Raw genomic sequence first — 14943 nt, 5'->3', positions numbered from 1 at the left:
ACGATATATTTAAGATCGTATACTCGGGGAAAGGACGGATGCCTGTTAAGTAACTTCTTCAATCAGCTTTTGTGGAGTTCATTTTTGTTTATTGCCAATGTGTGGTTGCATTTTGAGTCAATGGGCTCCTTTGCTTGCTAATGAGAAAAGGGCATATACTCTATACAAATTCTCTTGCTTTTCTGCTAATTAAAAAGTGCATATGACATGGGCTTTTGGCCTCTTTTCCTTCTGAAAAAGTCCATATAGCATTGGCCTTTTTGCTTTTTCTTGCTGATGAAGAAATGCAACCTAGACTGTTCAATGATCAATCACAATGTTAAATCTATTTTGCTGTATTCAGTTATTTTGATCAGAAAAGAAAAGAAATATAGTTATGGTGTTGATGAAAGTCGTTTTGTTTGCAGGGGTTTGGGGAACAATGTACACCAAGAGGCCAATGCACGTTCGGACCACGTCTCAGTGACAACGATATACGATCACTTGCAGAGTTTGTAAGGTTTCAAGCTGACAAAGGATGGGTTAACACAAAATGAGCTGTATAAAGAAGCAATGAGTTGAATTGACCTAATTCAATGAAATGATGAATATAACAAAAAAGAAACATGGAAACCCTAGCGTGGCGAATTTTCTATGTGTTGAACTCAAGTCAATTTAGTGAATGTGCTGAACTCTACTAGCTGAAGTTATATATGAAATACAGCTCATGAGTCATGAGTGAATGAAAGTTGATGGCATAAAACATCAAATGAGTTCAAATCAAGTGTGTAAACAAAACATTTTAAATTTTTAGAGTAATATAATATGTTATATTATGCCTCAAGATATGAGTATGACATTTCTAAGCTGTGAGTTTTATGTTTACACAAAATGCTTTCCATTACTTGCTCAAATGAAAATCAAAGTGAATTTTTGCCACCATCCTTTGTATAGTCAATAGAAAATGTTTCATTGTTTTGAGAGATGGCATTGATATTATAGGATCGTATGACTCTCAAGGATCTTGAATCAAATGTTTTAAAATATAAAATGATCACCGAAGACATGACAAAACCTTGCCCATTATGGTAATGTCTATGAACATCATAGAGTTAAAATGGCTAGTAATTGTTGCGTGGGAAATGTGTGATGATGATGCGTGTATACATTAAAACTAACATTAACTCCCACTTCGTCACTTCCAACGTGAAAGATTAATCATATTCTAGGATCCATGGCTTATCCTTTTCTTATGATTTGGTTATATGGCTTTGCTTATACACTTCTTTGAGATTACCTTGGGCTTTTCAAAGCACAAATAAGGAAACCTTCAACTTAGCTAGTTGAATGTATTTACATCATGTCAATCATAGCAAAGTGAAGTAAATGAATAGCTTGCAAATAGCACACAGGAACGAAGATTTCTTTGCCTCGGATTATGTTGCATACATATGGGTGCTAAGATGTTTGCATAATGAAGTGAATATCCAATGAAGACTTTGTCCAATCACAATAAACAATGCCTTATGATGGCATTAGAAAATGTAAAAAATCAAGAACCCATTGACGAGAGGTGTGTCTTCCTTGAATCACATGTTACTTTCAAACTCGTTATATCTTGCATGCTGTTAGGTTCATGAAAGGAATAAATTTTACTCGAGTGTTCTCTCGATTGCTATATAATTCAGCTTCCATAATGTATAATTAACTCCAATTTGTTCAGACAACAGTTCTCGAGATCCACATACATTTTACCACCAACATTATTTTTCTATAACTTGTTCGCTCCTAAATACCTTTTCAACACGCATTAATTAACATATGATTGTCACCAAAATACACCTCTCTACCTTAGAAAGTGGCATGGCAATGCACCTTCTCTCCTCTACAAGTAAGAATATAAGGAACTCGACAAGAATTCTCCCCCAACCCATACACACACACACACACACATAGAGGGGTATATTTTGGAATTAGGAAATTCTCCTCCACACACATAAGGGTATATTTTGGAATTAGGAAATTCTCCTCTATCTCCATCCCCGACACTCCAAACCCTAAACCCTTTCTCTCTCTCTCTCTCTCTACCTCTGCAGAACGGGACGCATCCGCACATCGATCCATCGCCATGAAGCTTTCGAAGCAAAAGTCTCTGGAAGTCTCTGGACTGGTGAAGGACCCCCGCTTCCTTCGCCTTCACTCTGATCCTCGCTTCCAGCGATCTTTCAAACGGAAGCTTAAGATCCCCATCGATTCCCGGTTCAGCCATATCTTCTCTGACAAACGTTTCTCCGACCCTCTCTCTCTCGACAAGCGAGGCAAGAAGCTTCGACAGGGAAACGGTGGAAACGGGAAGAAGCGGAAGCATGCTTTACAGGAGTATTATGACTGTGAAGATAGAGAACATGGAGAACATAAAGAAAATAGAGATGTAGATAAACAGATTCCTCAATGTGACGATAGAGAAATATCAGGTGAGAAACGAGGAGATGCTTTAGCTTCGGGAGGAAATTCCTTATTTTCTGTAAAGAAATCAAAGGGGAATGTGTTTCCAGATAGGAAACCGAAGGAAAATGATTCATGTTCATCGAGTAAAGGAGATCAAAATTCTTCTTTTGTGGAGAGGAAGTCGCCAAAGCCAAGTGACTTTTTCTCTGAGAGGAAACCAAAAGAAAATGGTTTCATTATCGATAAAAACATGAAAGAGAATCATTCCATTTCATCCTCTATGGATAAGCTAAGAGATACCACCAGTGGCATATCTTTGGATCAGAAAATATCTATGACTGAGGACAGGAAATATAATGAGAGTGATTCAGATGAAGAAGAATCTGAGGGATCAATACTTGATGATATGCAGTCTGAAGAAATCTCGGAATCAAGTTCAGCATTGTCTTCCTCATCAGAATCCGACAGTGAAGAAGAAGAAATGATGAATTCATCAAGTGATGTAAGTACCTTTTGCCTCTTCTGTGATATTGTCTGATATGAAATGGAATTGAAGATATATTGCGTGCATAATACCATATTGTATTTCTATATATTCCAGGTTTTGAAATAAATTTTCTATGAATTCCATTCTGTATGTTTACTGTGATCCTGTAGTGTATTTTCATATGACTCCATTTTGAATGTTATCTGTTTCAAATTGCTACATAATTTCATTCTGATTTTCTATATAGTTCCATTTAGAATTTTCATATGTAATTCCAGTTGAATGCTTTGGCATTTGTCCCATTTTGAATTTTAAATGTGATCCCAATGTGTATTTTCACATGATTCCATTTTGAATCACTACATTCCATTCTGAATTTCGATATAGCTTCATTTAGAATGTTCAAACATGATTCAAATTGCATGTTTTGGCATTTTTCCATTTGAATGCTCATTGATGACAAGGTTCCATCCTTATTGTTCATATTACTCCATTTTCATTGTTTGTGTAATTATCTTTTGGTTGTTGGTGTAGTTTTCTGGTTTCTATGTTTATCTGCTTAGGATTTTTATATTTACATAATTTCATTATGTATTTTCCAGGTATTCCATTTTCAATAAATACACAATTCATTTTCACATTATCACATGATTCCATTTTCAATAATTACACAATGACATTTTGAATGATGACATAATTCTTAAATTGATGTAAGTATCACATACCACATCTGTAGGAATGCTACCTGTAATCTTTGTATTTTCCCACTATTCCAGTAAATATACAATTCCGTTTCTGAATTCCTCTGAATCAACAGAGTATTGATTTCTGTTTTGAATTTGCCTATGCCACTATTACCCCTTTGGGGCAAATCACAAAATCAACTGGATTACAAGTTGATTATGAATGGTGTAATAGACAAACCTAATATTAATTTTTACCTATTAAATGATAGTTCGGAACAAGCCTCTTTAGTTTATTGCCCTCACAGATATATAATAATAATAGTTGCATGGAACAAAGAGATGTGGACAGATCTGGCCGAACCCCTCCCTCTTGGGAGCTGTATGAAATCCAAGTTCGTGTACAGTTCTGCATTAGAGGCATAGTTCTAGCCATACTTCCCATTTGTGCCATATTCGTACTGTATGATTGAAATGGCTCCAAGTATGATTCATACGTGAATATTCGTATCATACTCATACGTGAAATGGCTCCAAGTATGATTGAAATCTATTCGTTCCTAAAAACAAATCCAAGTCTATGTGAATGAAGTTGTGCAAAGTTATTTATTGTAGATTGGTGATTGGGGGGCTACAAGTTGCTTCAGCCTAAAGGAGGAGAGCATTGGGATTTAGCATGAGGCTTATTCATTGTCCTGTTGTTAGCTATGGCATACACACAAGATCATCCAAATAGAAATGATGGAAGGGCTTGAAAGTGGTGGTGGTTATGATGAAGACAGGAACCTCAAAGGTTGAAATAGATGGAAAAGCAGTCAAGGCAAGAGGCATCATCACGAATGATCAGCCCCCTGCATAAATTGCAAACACGTCTGTAGGCGAACAAAAAGAAGAGTGCCTTGCACTCGTCGAAGTCAAGGAAGATGTTTCCGTCTTTGTCCACCAAGTGAAACAGCAGTCTAACCCTATCATGTACAGCAGCTCCTCTGTTCATGCATCCATACTTGTTTAGAAGCTCCACTTTCATCCAGATCAAAGAACCTGTACCAAACCTCTCGTGTTTCCTGTGCCATCATTCTGTCGAAGAATCTTTGCCCAGCCTCATGTATTTGTTGCGTGTAACTCATTTCCCTAAAAAAAATTGAAACGAATATTGTGTATTATACGCGAACATATACAAATGTTTGTATACGTCTACCAGATTAGACGTGGAAACCAGAGCGATGCTGTCAATTATTCTTATCCGGTTGTTTACAGTACAGTATTGTCACCAGACATATCTCTTTTCCTGGATGAGGAGTTGTTTCAGACTCACTAAAAATAGAATAATCGGGTGCTAGAAGGAAACAGAAATAGAAATGGGAAAAAAACATAAGATATCTATAATGACTGAAGTCAATTTTGGATGGCTGATTCAATCTGTCCATCAATGGTCTGCAAATATGATGGTTCCACATGTATCTTGTGCATATCTCACAGCAGGATCCCACGCTTAGTACAGAGATGGGAACTCTGCAGGATAGAATTACCTCAACTAAAGAAGGATCCTTAACTTGCATTCAAGCTGTTTACTTACCTGCAGATGACTTGACCAGTATAATGCAATAAGTCATAACATAAGAAGTAAGACAGAGATCTTCTGTTTGTACTCATAGAACTACACAGTAGTTGTCTTTACTACATGCAAAAAACCACCAGCACTCTATGAGAATCCTTTCCATTCTTTGGCTACGTTTGGAACTACTGATGCCCTATTGCTGCATACATCCATTTTATACTGATAACATAAGTATTCTAAGTGCATTTTGAATTTTCATATCATTGCACTTCGAAAGTGTTTACGTAATTCCACATTGAGTGACTATATAGTCCTGAGATTAATGTTCCAATTCTTGGATTGGTGGTTCTTGTATATCTAATGTGTGACCATTCCAGGAGGCAGAAGATGAGAAAATACCAACCACTCTTACAGAGACGAGAAGACTCGCCTTAGTCAATATGGATTGGGATCACATCAAGGTTCTTATATTGTTGACTAGTATTTATATTGATGTCAAACCTGAGGCGGTATTTATATATGGTTTTCTTTACCTTTTTCTCACTTTACAGGCTGTGGATATATTGGCTGTGATGAGCTCATTTCTACCAAAGGGTGGACAGATTCTGTCAGTGACTGTTTATCCATCTGAATTTGGACTTGAACAGATGAAAGAAGAGGAGAAACGTGGTCCACAGATATTCTCTGGAGCTGATAATGATGATGGAGATGAACAAGTGGAAGATCAAGAGATAATTAATGAACGGCTTCGGCGATATGAAATAGCAAAGCTCAGGTCTCTTTTAGCTTTTTGACTATGGAAATAAACAAGAAAGGAAATGAGAATGAAATTAAAGCTAAAAATGGAAAAAGGTGCTTGGAATGGATGCTGGATTTATGAGATGAGAGGTTTCTTGTACGTGATTGATTTGCTCATGCAAGTTACATAACAATGCTAATATATAAATACACATATATGATAAATCGCATTGGTACTACTGATGTACATACAAGTGCATGTATGTTTTTTATTATCTATCTGTCTATGTGCTTGTGTCTATATACTTATACCTGAACATATATTTTTAAGTTTTGATATCATATAGTTGCCTTAATGCAGGTACTATTATGCTGTTGTGAACTGCAATTCCAGTGCTACTGCTGGTTTTCTTTACAAGGCTTGTGATGGAATGGAGTTTGAGCGCTCATCAAATACCTTAGACTTACGCTTTGTTCCAGATGATATGGAATTTACAAATGATCCAAGGGATAGCGCAGAAGAGGTAGTTTATTTCCCATTATACTATAGCATAGTTTGTAAATGCCAATAGATTTTTCAAAAGCAATAATTGTTTTACTTTAGATTGTCTATTAATGCATCTTAGACTGAGGTGGCAATATATATCAGAAATGTTCATGACTTTATCTAGAAATTAAAATCTTGAAGGCGTTAAGTCTAATCTCAAAAATCATGTGTTGCAATTGAAAACATCATGAACTAAAGACTTGAGAGGAACTTTGTTAATAGTGCTCAGAGTTTTTTCGTTGTAGTTTCGAACGTTTCTGTCCAGGTGCCAATTGATGTCCTGAGTAAATATACAAGTAACAAAACCAAGTAGCAACTTCTCTTATTTTCTCTCTGCTTCTTTCTTTCTCATTATAAAGCTGAGGAAAGTGATGCTTCCTAAGTCATTTGATATTGATGGCCAAGCTTGTCCTCGGGAGGATTCCCTTGCTTAGGCTTGGGCTGTTCTTGCTCCATCACTCATGATACAAGTCAATCAACAACATGAGTGGCTTCTTGCGCACAACATTCAAAAGGGGTTATAATAGTTCACAATAGCAATGTGTGGTCTATGAAGGCTATGTGGACCACGACCCCATCACCATTGTCATTGATGAATAAAGATTACTATCACGCTAGAGTGTAGGTCCTCTTCCACCAGCTAGAATAGTTTGACTCCTGAAAGAAGAATCAACAAACTTATTTCCTTGTTCAGGAGCATATTACGAGCTCAACACTGACCACGCTAGAGTGTAGGTCCTCTTCCACCAGCTAGAATAGTTTGACTCCTGAAAGAAGAATCAACGAACTTATTTCCTTGTTCAGGAGCATATTACGAGCTCAACACTGACCTAACATGAAGAAAGGAACCATTCACTAAGACCTTCATCTGTGGAGGCCCATAGTGGAATCTAGGTTCGTCCTCTTCAACTAGCTAGAATGGAAGCATCTGCTTATTTCAGTCCTTCAAATGTCTAGATCATGCAGATACATTGAATCATCATGTCAGTGAACATTTTTAAATCGTTATGTTTTACCTTTAGGTTATGGGTAATGTTTTAAGTAGCAAGGCTTTATGCTTGCCATTAGATTGAGAGTATGGTTATGGTTTCCAGACATAAATGACAGATTTGAACAGATTTTATTGAATTTGTGCTTCCTTAGAGAAATATGTGCTGATTAGTACTGAGGAGGCTGTAAAACCAGGTTCCAGGTGATTACCAAGCTCCGACATTCGAGACCCATGCATTGCAACACAGTAAGGTTAAACTCACTTGGGATGACGATGAGACAGAGAGAGTGAAGAAGCTACACCAAAAGTTCAATGCTGACCAGGTGAGAGAAAAATATGACAGATGCATGTTTTTTGGTTACAAAAGCTAGAAGGATGTTAACATTTCTGGGTTTTTTCTCTTTTGAAATGAAGAAGATGCTCTTGCTTAATCCATGTGTAGTTATTTGGGTTTGTAGATTCTTTGTAAAGTGGAAAAATGTACCACCGCTAATTGAAATTCCACCAGCTGATTATAATCAGTCAATTTGGCTTATTTGACGTAAGGTTTGTTTGATACTCAATCCACAATGTTAAGCTCCCTTTTCCTCTTCTAATCACCAACAAGGCTCTAGCCTTTATGAGAAACATGATCTGTTCAATAGAAATCTATGTATCATAAAACTAATTTTGAAAGTAAGCACATTTACTCAAACTCTGCAACCTCTAGGAGCTGAGATGATGCAGTGTATTGAAATCTGAGGATCATAAAAATGTTTTTGAAAGTTTGTGCATTTACTCATACTCTGCAACCTAGAAGCTGACATGATCCAGTTTATAGAAGTCTAAGGAGACTGAAAGTTAAAACACAAATTGATTTCAAAACAATGTATAGTATATGTCATATGGGCTTGCTTGATATATGTATATTGACACAGCTATTCGATCTCTGTATCCAAGAAGTTAACATGTGAGATATACATTTTGCAGCTCAACGAAATGGATTTCAAGGCATATCTTGCATCAGATGCCTCTAGTGATGAATCAGAGGAAGATGACTGTAATGGTGAGCCATGTCTTGATGATGGTAAACCAAACAGAAACAAGAAAATCTCTGCAAGGGACAAATATCGTGCACTATTGCTTGGATCAAGCAATATATCTGCAGATGACTCAGATAGTAAGGATAGTGACAAGGATAACAATAAGGATATGGAGATCACTTTTAATAGTGGACTTGAAGACTTAAGCAAACGACTTATGGAAAAGAACAAAAACAAGAATGACAATGAGACTGTGTGGGAAACCTACTTGAGAAAAAGAAAAGAGAAAAGGAAAGCACAGAAGCAGGATAAACATGCTGACGATGAGACAAGTGCAGATGATATAGAAGCTGGAGATGATCCATACTTCTCTCATGAGCAAACCAATTTCGATGATCCGTTCTTTAAGTCAGGAGATGAAGGAGATTTTGAGGATAGTATGGCGTCATCTTCTGACGGAGAGTTCCATGCTATTCCACCTATAAAGGAAAAAATCTCTAAAAAGAAAGCCAAACTAAAGGAAAAGAAACTTGTAGAAGAGAAGAGCAGAGCAGAACTTGAATTGCTTCTTACGGATGAACATGGTGGTAATCATGGAGTGAAAGGTTACAATTTAAAGAAAACTCAGAAAGACAAAAGAAAGGACAAGGAAAATATATCAGAGAAGCTTCCTACTGTTAATTATGATGATCCACGATTTTCAGCACTTTTTACTTCTCACCGTTATGCAATTGATCCCACTGAACCCGAGTTCAAAAGGTTTGTATTATTATAGACTTGAATGGTCGTATGTGTACATTTTTTATTGGTAGAGTTCGAAAGATTAACGTTATTGTTGGCACATTGTATTTGTGTATATAATCTTTTGATTGATGTGCTTGAAAAGTTAGCATTATTGTAACATTATGCATGTACGTCATGAATTTGATATCGTTTATGTATGATTGATTTTATGAATTTGATTCACAGATCTGCTGCAAACTTGAGAAATCTTGTGCAAAAGCAACAGAAACATCTGTCGCAAGTCCACGAAGTAAGCAATCAGAAAGGTGGAACAAATGACGAAGATGTCAAAGTTATACAGAAGAAAGATAAACAAGAGCTTTCACTGATGGTTAGATCACTCAAACGGAAAGTTGGTACTGCAACCAAGTGATGGGTATCATGATGGTGAAATGAAATCTTCTCCCGTGGTAATTGTCTTGCCAAGATGAAAGTGACATGTCATACAACCTCCAGACCGAAGTGTATCAATTGAAGTTCTGGAAATGCCTTTATTTTTAAGAAATGATATATTCTCAGTCTCGAACAAAATTGGGAAATTAAATGGAAAGTATGTGTACAAAATTGCTCATTTTAATGAGTGCTAGAGCAAATCCAATTTTGACCTAATCTTACATTTTTGTAAGGTAGTTGTTTCACAGTTGTTGATGATTGATGATGTTGAGCAATAAATTATGAGAAAGAATTCATTTGTGGCTTCGTATAGCTAAACATTGTTTCAGGTTTTCTCCTTATTGGAACCTACCTAGAGGTTTGCTAAAGACAACCCTCTATTCACGAGGATTGCTATATAGAAAGGAGTAAATATTTATTGTAGTGGGAACTTGTATGCTGTAACAATATAACAATAAAGTATAACCAGATGGTAGACCATTGTATGTAGAGTGTCTGTCTCACAATCAAAATGTTAGCTCTGAACTATATGGGAACATGTTTGCTGTAACAATCTAACCAATAAAGTATAACCAGATAGTAGACCATTGTATGTTGACTGTTTGTCTCGCAATCAAAATGGAGTACTTTATGCTAACAACAATATTACCTCTTTGTAAGCTAGTTGTTTCACAGTATGAAATTGTAGCTTGAATCTTATCTGAAACATTCTTTCCTAATATGTTTTCTCCTCAGTAAAAGAGGCCCGCTAAAGAAAACCCTCGGCATTTACAAGTTTCTTTTTTATAAAAAGGGAGGAAAGTTGATCAAAATCCTGGAACTTTTGTCATTAATTATATTCGTATTAATGTGTTAAGAGTTTAGTCAATTTGCCTTTGTGCTTCTGTGACTATTAATAATTTAATGTATTACATTTTCTTCAAGAATGCGATATTGGTAGCTGTGATGATACGCCAAACATTCCAAACAAATGCCACTAAAGTCGCATTGGCTCTGTAATTTTGGACTATTCTTGTTTCATTGTGGATGACATTGATGTAACCATTTACACGATATTAATAATTTAATGTATTACATTTTCTTCAAGAATTCGATATTGATAGCTGTGATGCTATATATGCCAAACATTACAAACAAATGCCACTAAAGTCACATTGGCTCTGTAATTTTGAACGATTCTTGTTTCATCGGATGACATTGATATAACCATTTACATGATAGAATTTAACTGTGAACTCTTTATTAGAGAGTTTTGAGTCATATTCAACTGGGATATATAGATGATAAAATAGGGTACAATGATACTAGACCAAACATTGGGATCCAATGCTCAAAGCAGAGTCAGATGGATAGAACAATGACAAATGAGCAAAGATAACGAAGAAAATATACAGGGATTAAAGACCTGTGATTAATACATACCTTGTGTCACTAATATGAGGGTTATGAATTTAAACATTGTTGCAAATGGAAAGAGTCTAGGATAATTATCCAAACCATATGAATACAATAAAACAGTCTTTCCACAGCCATCTGTTCACCAAGTTTTTACATTGCTGGAAATATTGTGTTTATGGCACATTTGTACATATTTTAACAACTTTGAGGTAATGGTCAAAGTTTCAAGCTTCGAGGTTAAAGAATGAAATTTCATCTGATGGTTAACGAGATTGAATTTCTCAAAAATTAAGACTATGCATGCTAACATATTTAAAATATGGGATGCTCCAATGGTTAAACCATAATCTTCACACCAAAAAATGGTTGTTACTTCGAGGGCCTTTTCATCAAGCTTCTCAACGAAACTTAGAAAAGTTCCAGATTACCTTGCCACTCCATCGAACAACGAAAAAGAGATATCGAAAATATTTCATGATGTCGATGTTGAACTCTCGATTTTGAAAACTTTCATTGTCACTGCATGCAGTGCAAATAAATGAAGTTTTTTATCAGGACAAAAATGTATTGAAATTCTTGCACTCCCTGTTATCACATTAAATATAATAATAATCATAATAACAAGAAAATTGACTTACCATAGCTAAAGATTTTTATTGATGTTTCAATTTTCCCGAGTTCATCATGGCATACCATACATAAAGCTCGTATTGTTTACTTGTCATTATTCCCAAGGTCATCTTCAGGTGTAAAGGGTTCACAAAAACCAACAAGAAATGAAATGACCAAAAGAAGTAAATTTGTTGCTTCTTTAATCATTGTGCTTAGCCATTTGTGTTTCTTGTTCAGTAAGGAGTTAGCTTCAATCTCTTTGTTTCAACATGTTTATTAAAATATGTTGGGTGAAGTTCAGATAATAGAAATCAAGGATCAATAAAGAACGTAGGGATAGTATGAAAGAGGGTGATACAATAAAAACAACTTTGAGCATTTTCTTTTATCGTTCACCCTTAGTATGGACATACTCTAGTGTTGTGAGAGAGATTAAGCCTATATATATTCCACACGGACGGTAAAAATGTACAACTTACAAGAAAATATCTATGGATTCCTTGCGATTTCCGTATGTTCTTCCTTCTATTTACCTCATGTCAACCACAGCTAAATTCATGAATCAAATGCTTACCTTTGCAATGGTCATACAAATCACCTTTAGTGTCATGAGGCCAGAGATTGACAACATGAAGAATGCCTATGTTCCATACCATGAACACCTTTCAGTGTCATGAGGCCAGAAATTGATCAATGATCATTAGCCATTACGAATGTCTATGTCCCATACCATAACCACCTTTCAGTGTCACCAGGCCAGAGATTGACCAATGATCATTAGCCATGAAGAATGCCTATGTCCCATACCATGACCATGATCTCCATGCTTATGATTTGGACATGGTGGCTAGCTTTGAAAAGTCTACTAAGAAGTCAATGGGGAGTTCAAACAGGTCTATGTCCAAACCATAGCTATCCATCAAACAACCCATGTGGCCATCAACAAACCACTGGGTCAATCCAGTGTTTTGCAAATTGTTCTTTACTGATCGTTTGAGTTTCCTTTTCATGCACTGAAATAATAGATATTACGAGAAAACATTACAAATTTGATAGGAAATTCATTATGTTATTGAATGAGAGCACATTTCGGGTTGTTCTAAGACATATTAATTCCTAAAGGATGATGTCTACAATCTCAAAAAACTTAAAAAATGTATCAACTAGCATGCAGAAAAATGAGGAGTCACCTCATGTTGGTGGAGGGATTGTCAAATTCACAGCACTCCTCTACATCAAAATATTCAACCTCGTCCATCTCGAATTCAGACTCCACGTCTGCCTCATCTTCTGTCTCAGCCTCATATATTATATCAGGAATTGGGTCTTTTTCTTCCCATTCGTCCGCATCATCATTGATGTCAATGAGAGGCAGTGAGCCGTGAGGAGCATGATGCACCATTCTTGCTTCGTTTAGTATGCGCATCACCTCCTCTAAGCTTTGTGCTGGTTGATCCTCCCTGTCGTTATCATAAATCGGGTTGGATCCTAATGCTAGATCCCTTGGTAGATTCTTTGTGAACCATTGATGGCACAGTATTTCAGGTATTGTTATCCTCTGCAGCACAAATACTTCATAGTCAATCATATACTCCACAACGCACCAAGGAACATATGATTGATGGAAATTCATGGTATTGTGTTCCCAAACCAACATGGAACCAATGCTTGATTACAGAAGTCAACAGCCATCATGTACCTTCAAATAATACAGATTAGTGCATGATTATGCTATATAGGCAGTGAAGCTTACAACCTTGTGCAAGGGATGATGATGATGAAGCATCAAAATGCCGTTGGTGGTGGCATCATCTTCATCGAGTATGGCATTGGGCTCTAGTGGGGTCAGTACAAAGTGTTATTCGTAACATATCGTGAGTTGTGCTAATACTAATGGTCTCAAAATGCAGATCCTATAAGGATGGCAATAAAGGTAGACCACCCTAATATCTCAATCTTAACTCATAACCACAGGAAGAATAGCAATACGATGATATATTCACCACCCACATTCTCACCTTGGATGGGTCAGCCTCCAGAATGAGGGAGAGTAAATGACTGCATTCCGGAGATATCTGAACATAGCTTGGAATGGTGTACTGGGCCTTCATGATGCGCTGCAGAATAAACCATAACAAACAAAAAGTATCATATGAATGCATGAAAGGCAGCATATTGCACAAATGGCACACATCATCATAGATACATACACATGGATTTCATTTTGTATGCACCTGCCTGCATTGGCATTACTCTTTACTCTTATACGAGTATTGTGCCATCCAAAAAGCTACATGTGCACATGATAGATCAACTAAAACATCTATATTACCATCGGCATACTCTAAAACCTTTGAAATGTACATCATACATGGAATTCACTTATATGCACCTGCTTGCATTGTCACAGATAATGACACAAACATAAAATAAGTTATTTGTTGTACTCACCCCAATTGCTTTTTTTATGTTTCCGGGATCATCTGCATCTTCAAAGGGATATGCGCCCACTAGCATCACATACAACGTGACACCACATGACCATACATCTGCCATCTATATGCCACACATAACAAACAATTTCATACAACTCATGTACATAGAAATACATGGTGCAATATTAAGAGACAAAGTAGTTGCTATGACAATGCTTGCAGATGAAGCCCTCTGGGACTTAATCTGACCTAAACTTTCATTCCCATTCTAAAATCCAAGATTAGCTCAGGCTACAAATATAAGAAATATAGGCCTGTAATAATATAGGATGACTGTTATTCTTCTTGAGGCCATCAATGAGCATACTTTTCCCTCCATGCAATGATCTAACAAGCAGAGACTAGCGAGCAACAAAAGCCTCTATTTGAACTAAAACAGGCAAATTCTCACCTCCAAATGAGGATCAAAGGCAACCCTTTAAACTAGAAAAGGCACATACTCATCTCTTAATGTAGAGAGAAGGAAACAGATATCCTGTGGGTATGATAATTTTTGTGAATTGCCAGCATAGTCGCTTCAATTACAGAAAATCTATTTTTGGTTGTGACATACATGAAAAATAGGGATTGCATCATTCCTTTAGAAGCTTTCAGCAGGTCAATTCAACCAAAGAAATAAACCATGATATATAAACATGCCTGTTCCATTCTACTACAGCCATCAACAGCTACACCTTTCCCATTGTGCAATGATCTAACAGGCAAAGGTTAACCAGGCTCAAAAGCCTCTATTTGAACTCAAAGAAGCGCATCCTCACCTCCAAATGGGGATCAAAGGCATCCCTTCGAACTATAAAATCCACATACCT

At 36.5% G+C, this 14943-nt stretch overlaps 2 protein-coding genes and 1 long non-coding RNA gene across 4 annotated transcripts; 2 read left to right on the top strand and 1 right to left on the bottom strand.

Annotated features, from left to right (window-relative positions):
• On the top strand, window positions 1–823 carry LOC147847598 (uncharacterized). Its single transcript, XR_015532306.1, has 2 exons — window positions 1–44; window positions 408–823. It is a non-coding gene; the product is annotated as an uncharacterized LOC147847598 (long non-coding RNA).
• A 1255-nt stretch (window positions 824–2078) lies between these two features.
• On the top strand, window positions 2079–9935 carry LOC147847597 (pre-rRNA-processing protein ESF1-like). The gene is made up of 7 exons (XM_087339002.1): window positions 2079–2929; window positions 5533–5616; window positions 5707–5930; window positions 6255–6417; window positions 7626–7754; window positions 8401–9212; window positions 9423–9935. Exons 1-7 carry the CDS (start codon window positions 2108–2110, stop codon window positions 9607–9609), a joined length of 2421 nt encoding a protein of 806 aa, XP_087195128.1. The 5' UTR covers window positions 2079–2107; the 3' UTR covers window positions 9610–9935.
• Window positions 9936–11165: 1230 nt separating this feature from the next.
• On the bottom strand, window positions 11166–14937 carry LOC147847596 (serine/threonine-protein kinase SRK2E-like). 2 transcript variants are annotated; one of them, XM_087339004.1, is made up of 5 exons: window positions 14091–14937; window positions 13850–13929; window positions 13658–13756; window positions 12830–13197; window positions 11166–11546 (listed from the first exon to the last, which is right to left on the bottom strand). In XM_087339004.1, exons 3-5 carry the CDS (start codon window positions 13748–13750, stop codon window positions 11426–11428), a joined length of 582 nt encoding a protein of 193 aa, XP_087195130.1. In that variant the 5' UTR covers window positions 13751–13756; window positions 13850–13929; window positions 14091–14937; the 3' UTR covers window positions 11166–11425. The 2 variants fall into 2 exon arrangements, with proteins under 2 accessions (XP_087195130.1, XP_087195129.1); XM_087339003.1 differs by lacking the exon at window positions 13850–13929 and having other exon boundaries at window positions 14091–14195; window positions 14774–14937.
• Window positions 14938–14943: the final 6 nt, after the last annotated feature.

Source organism: Azolla caroliniana, unplaced genomic scaffold, assembly GCF_043228905.1.
Source record: "Azolla caroliniana isolate FFs.n. ecotype wild unplaced genomic scaffold, voAzoCaro1.0.p SCAF_826, whole genome shotgun sequence".
NCBI lineage: Eukaryota > Viridiplantae > Streptophyta > Polypodiopsida > Salviniales > Salviniaceae > Azolla > Azolla caroliniana.
Note: the sequence above shows the minus strand (reverse complement) of the source record. Positions and strands in the feature narration are given on the sequence as shown.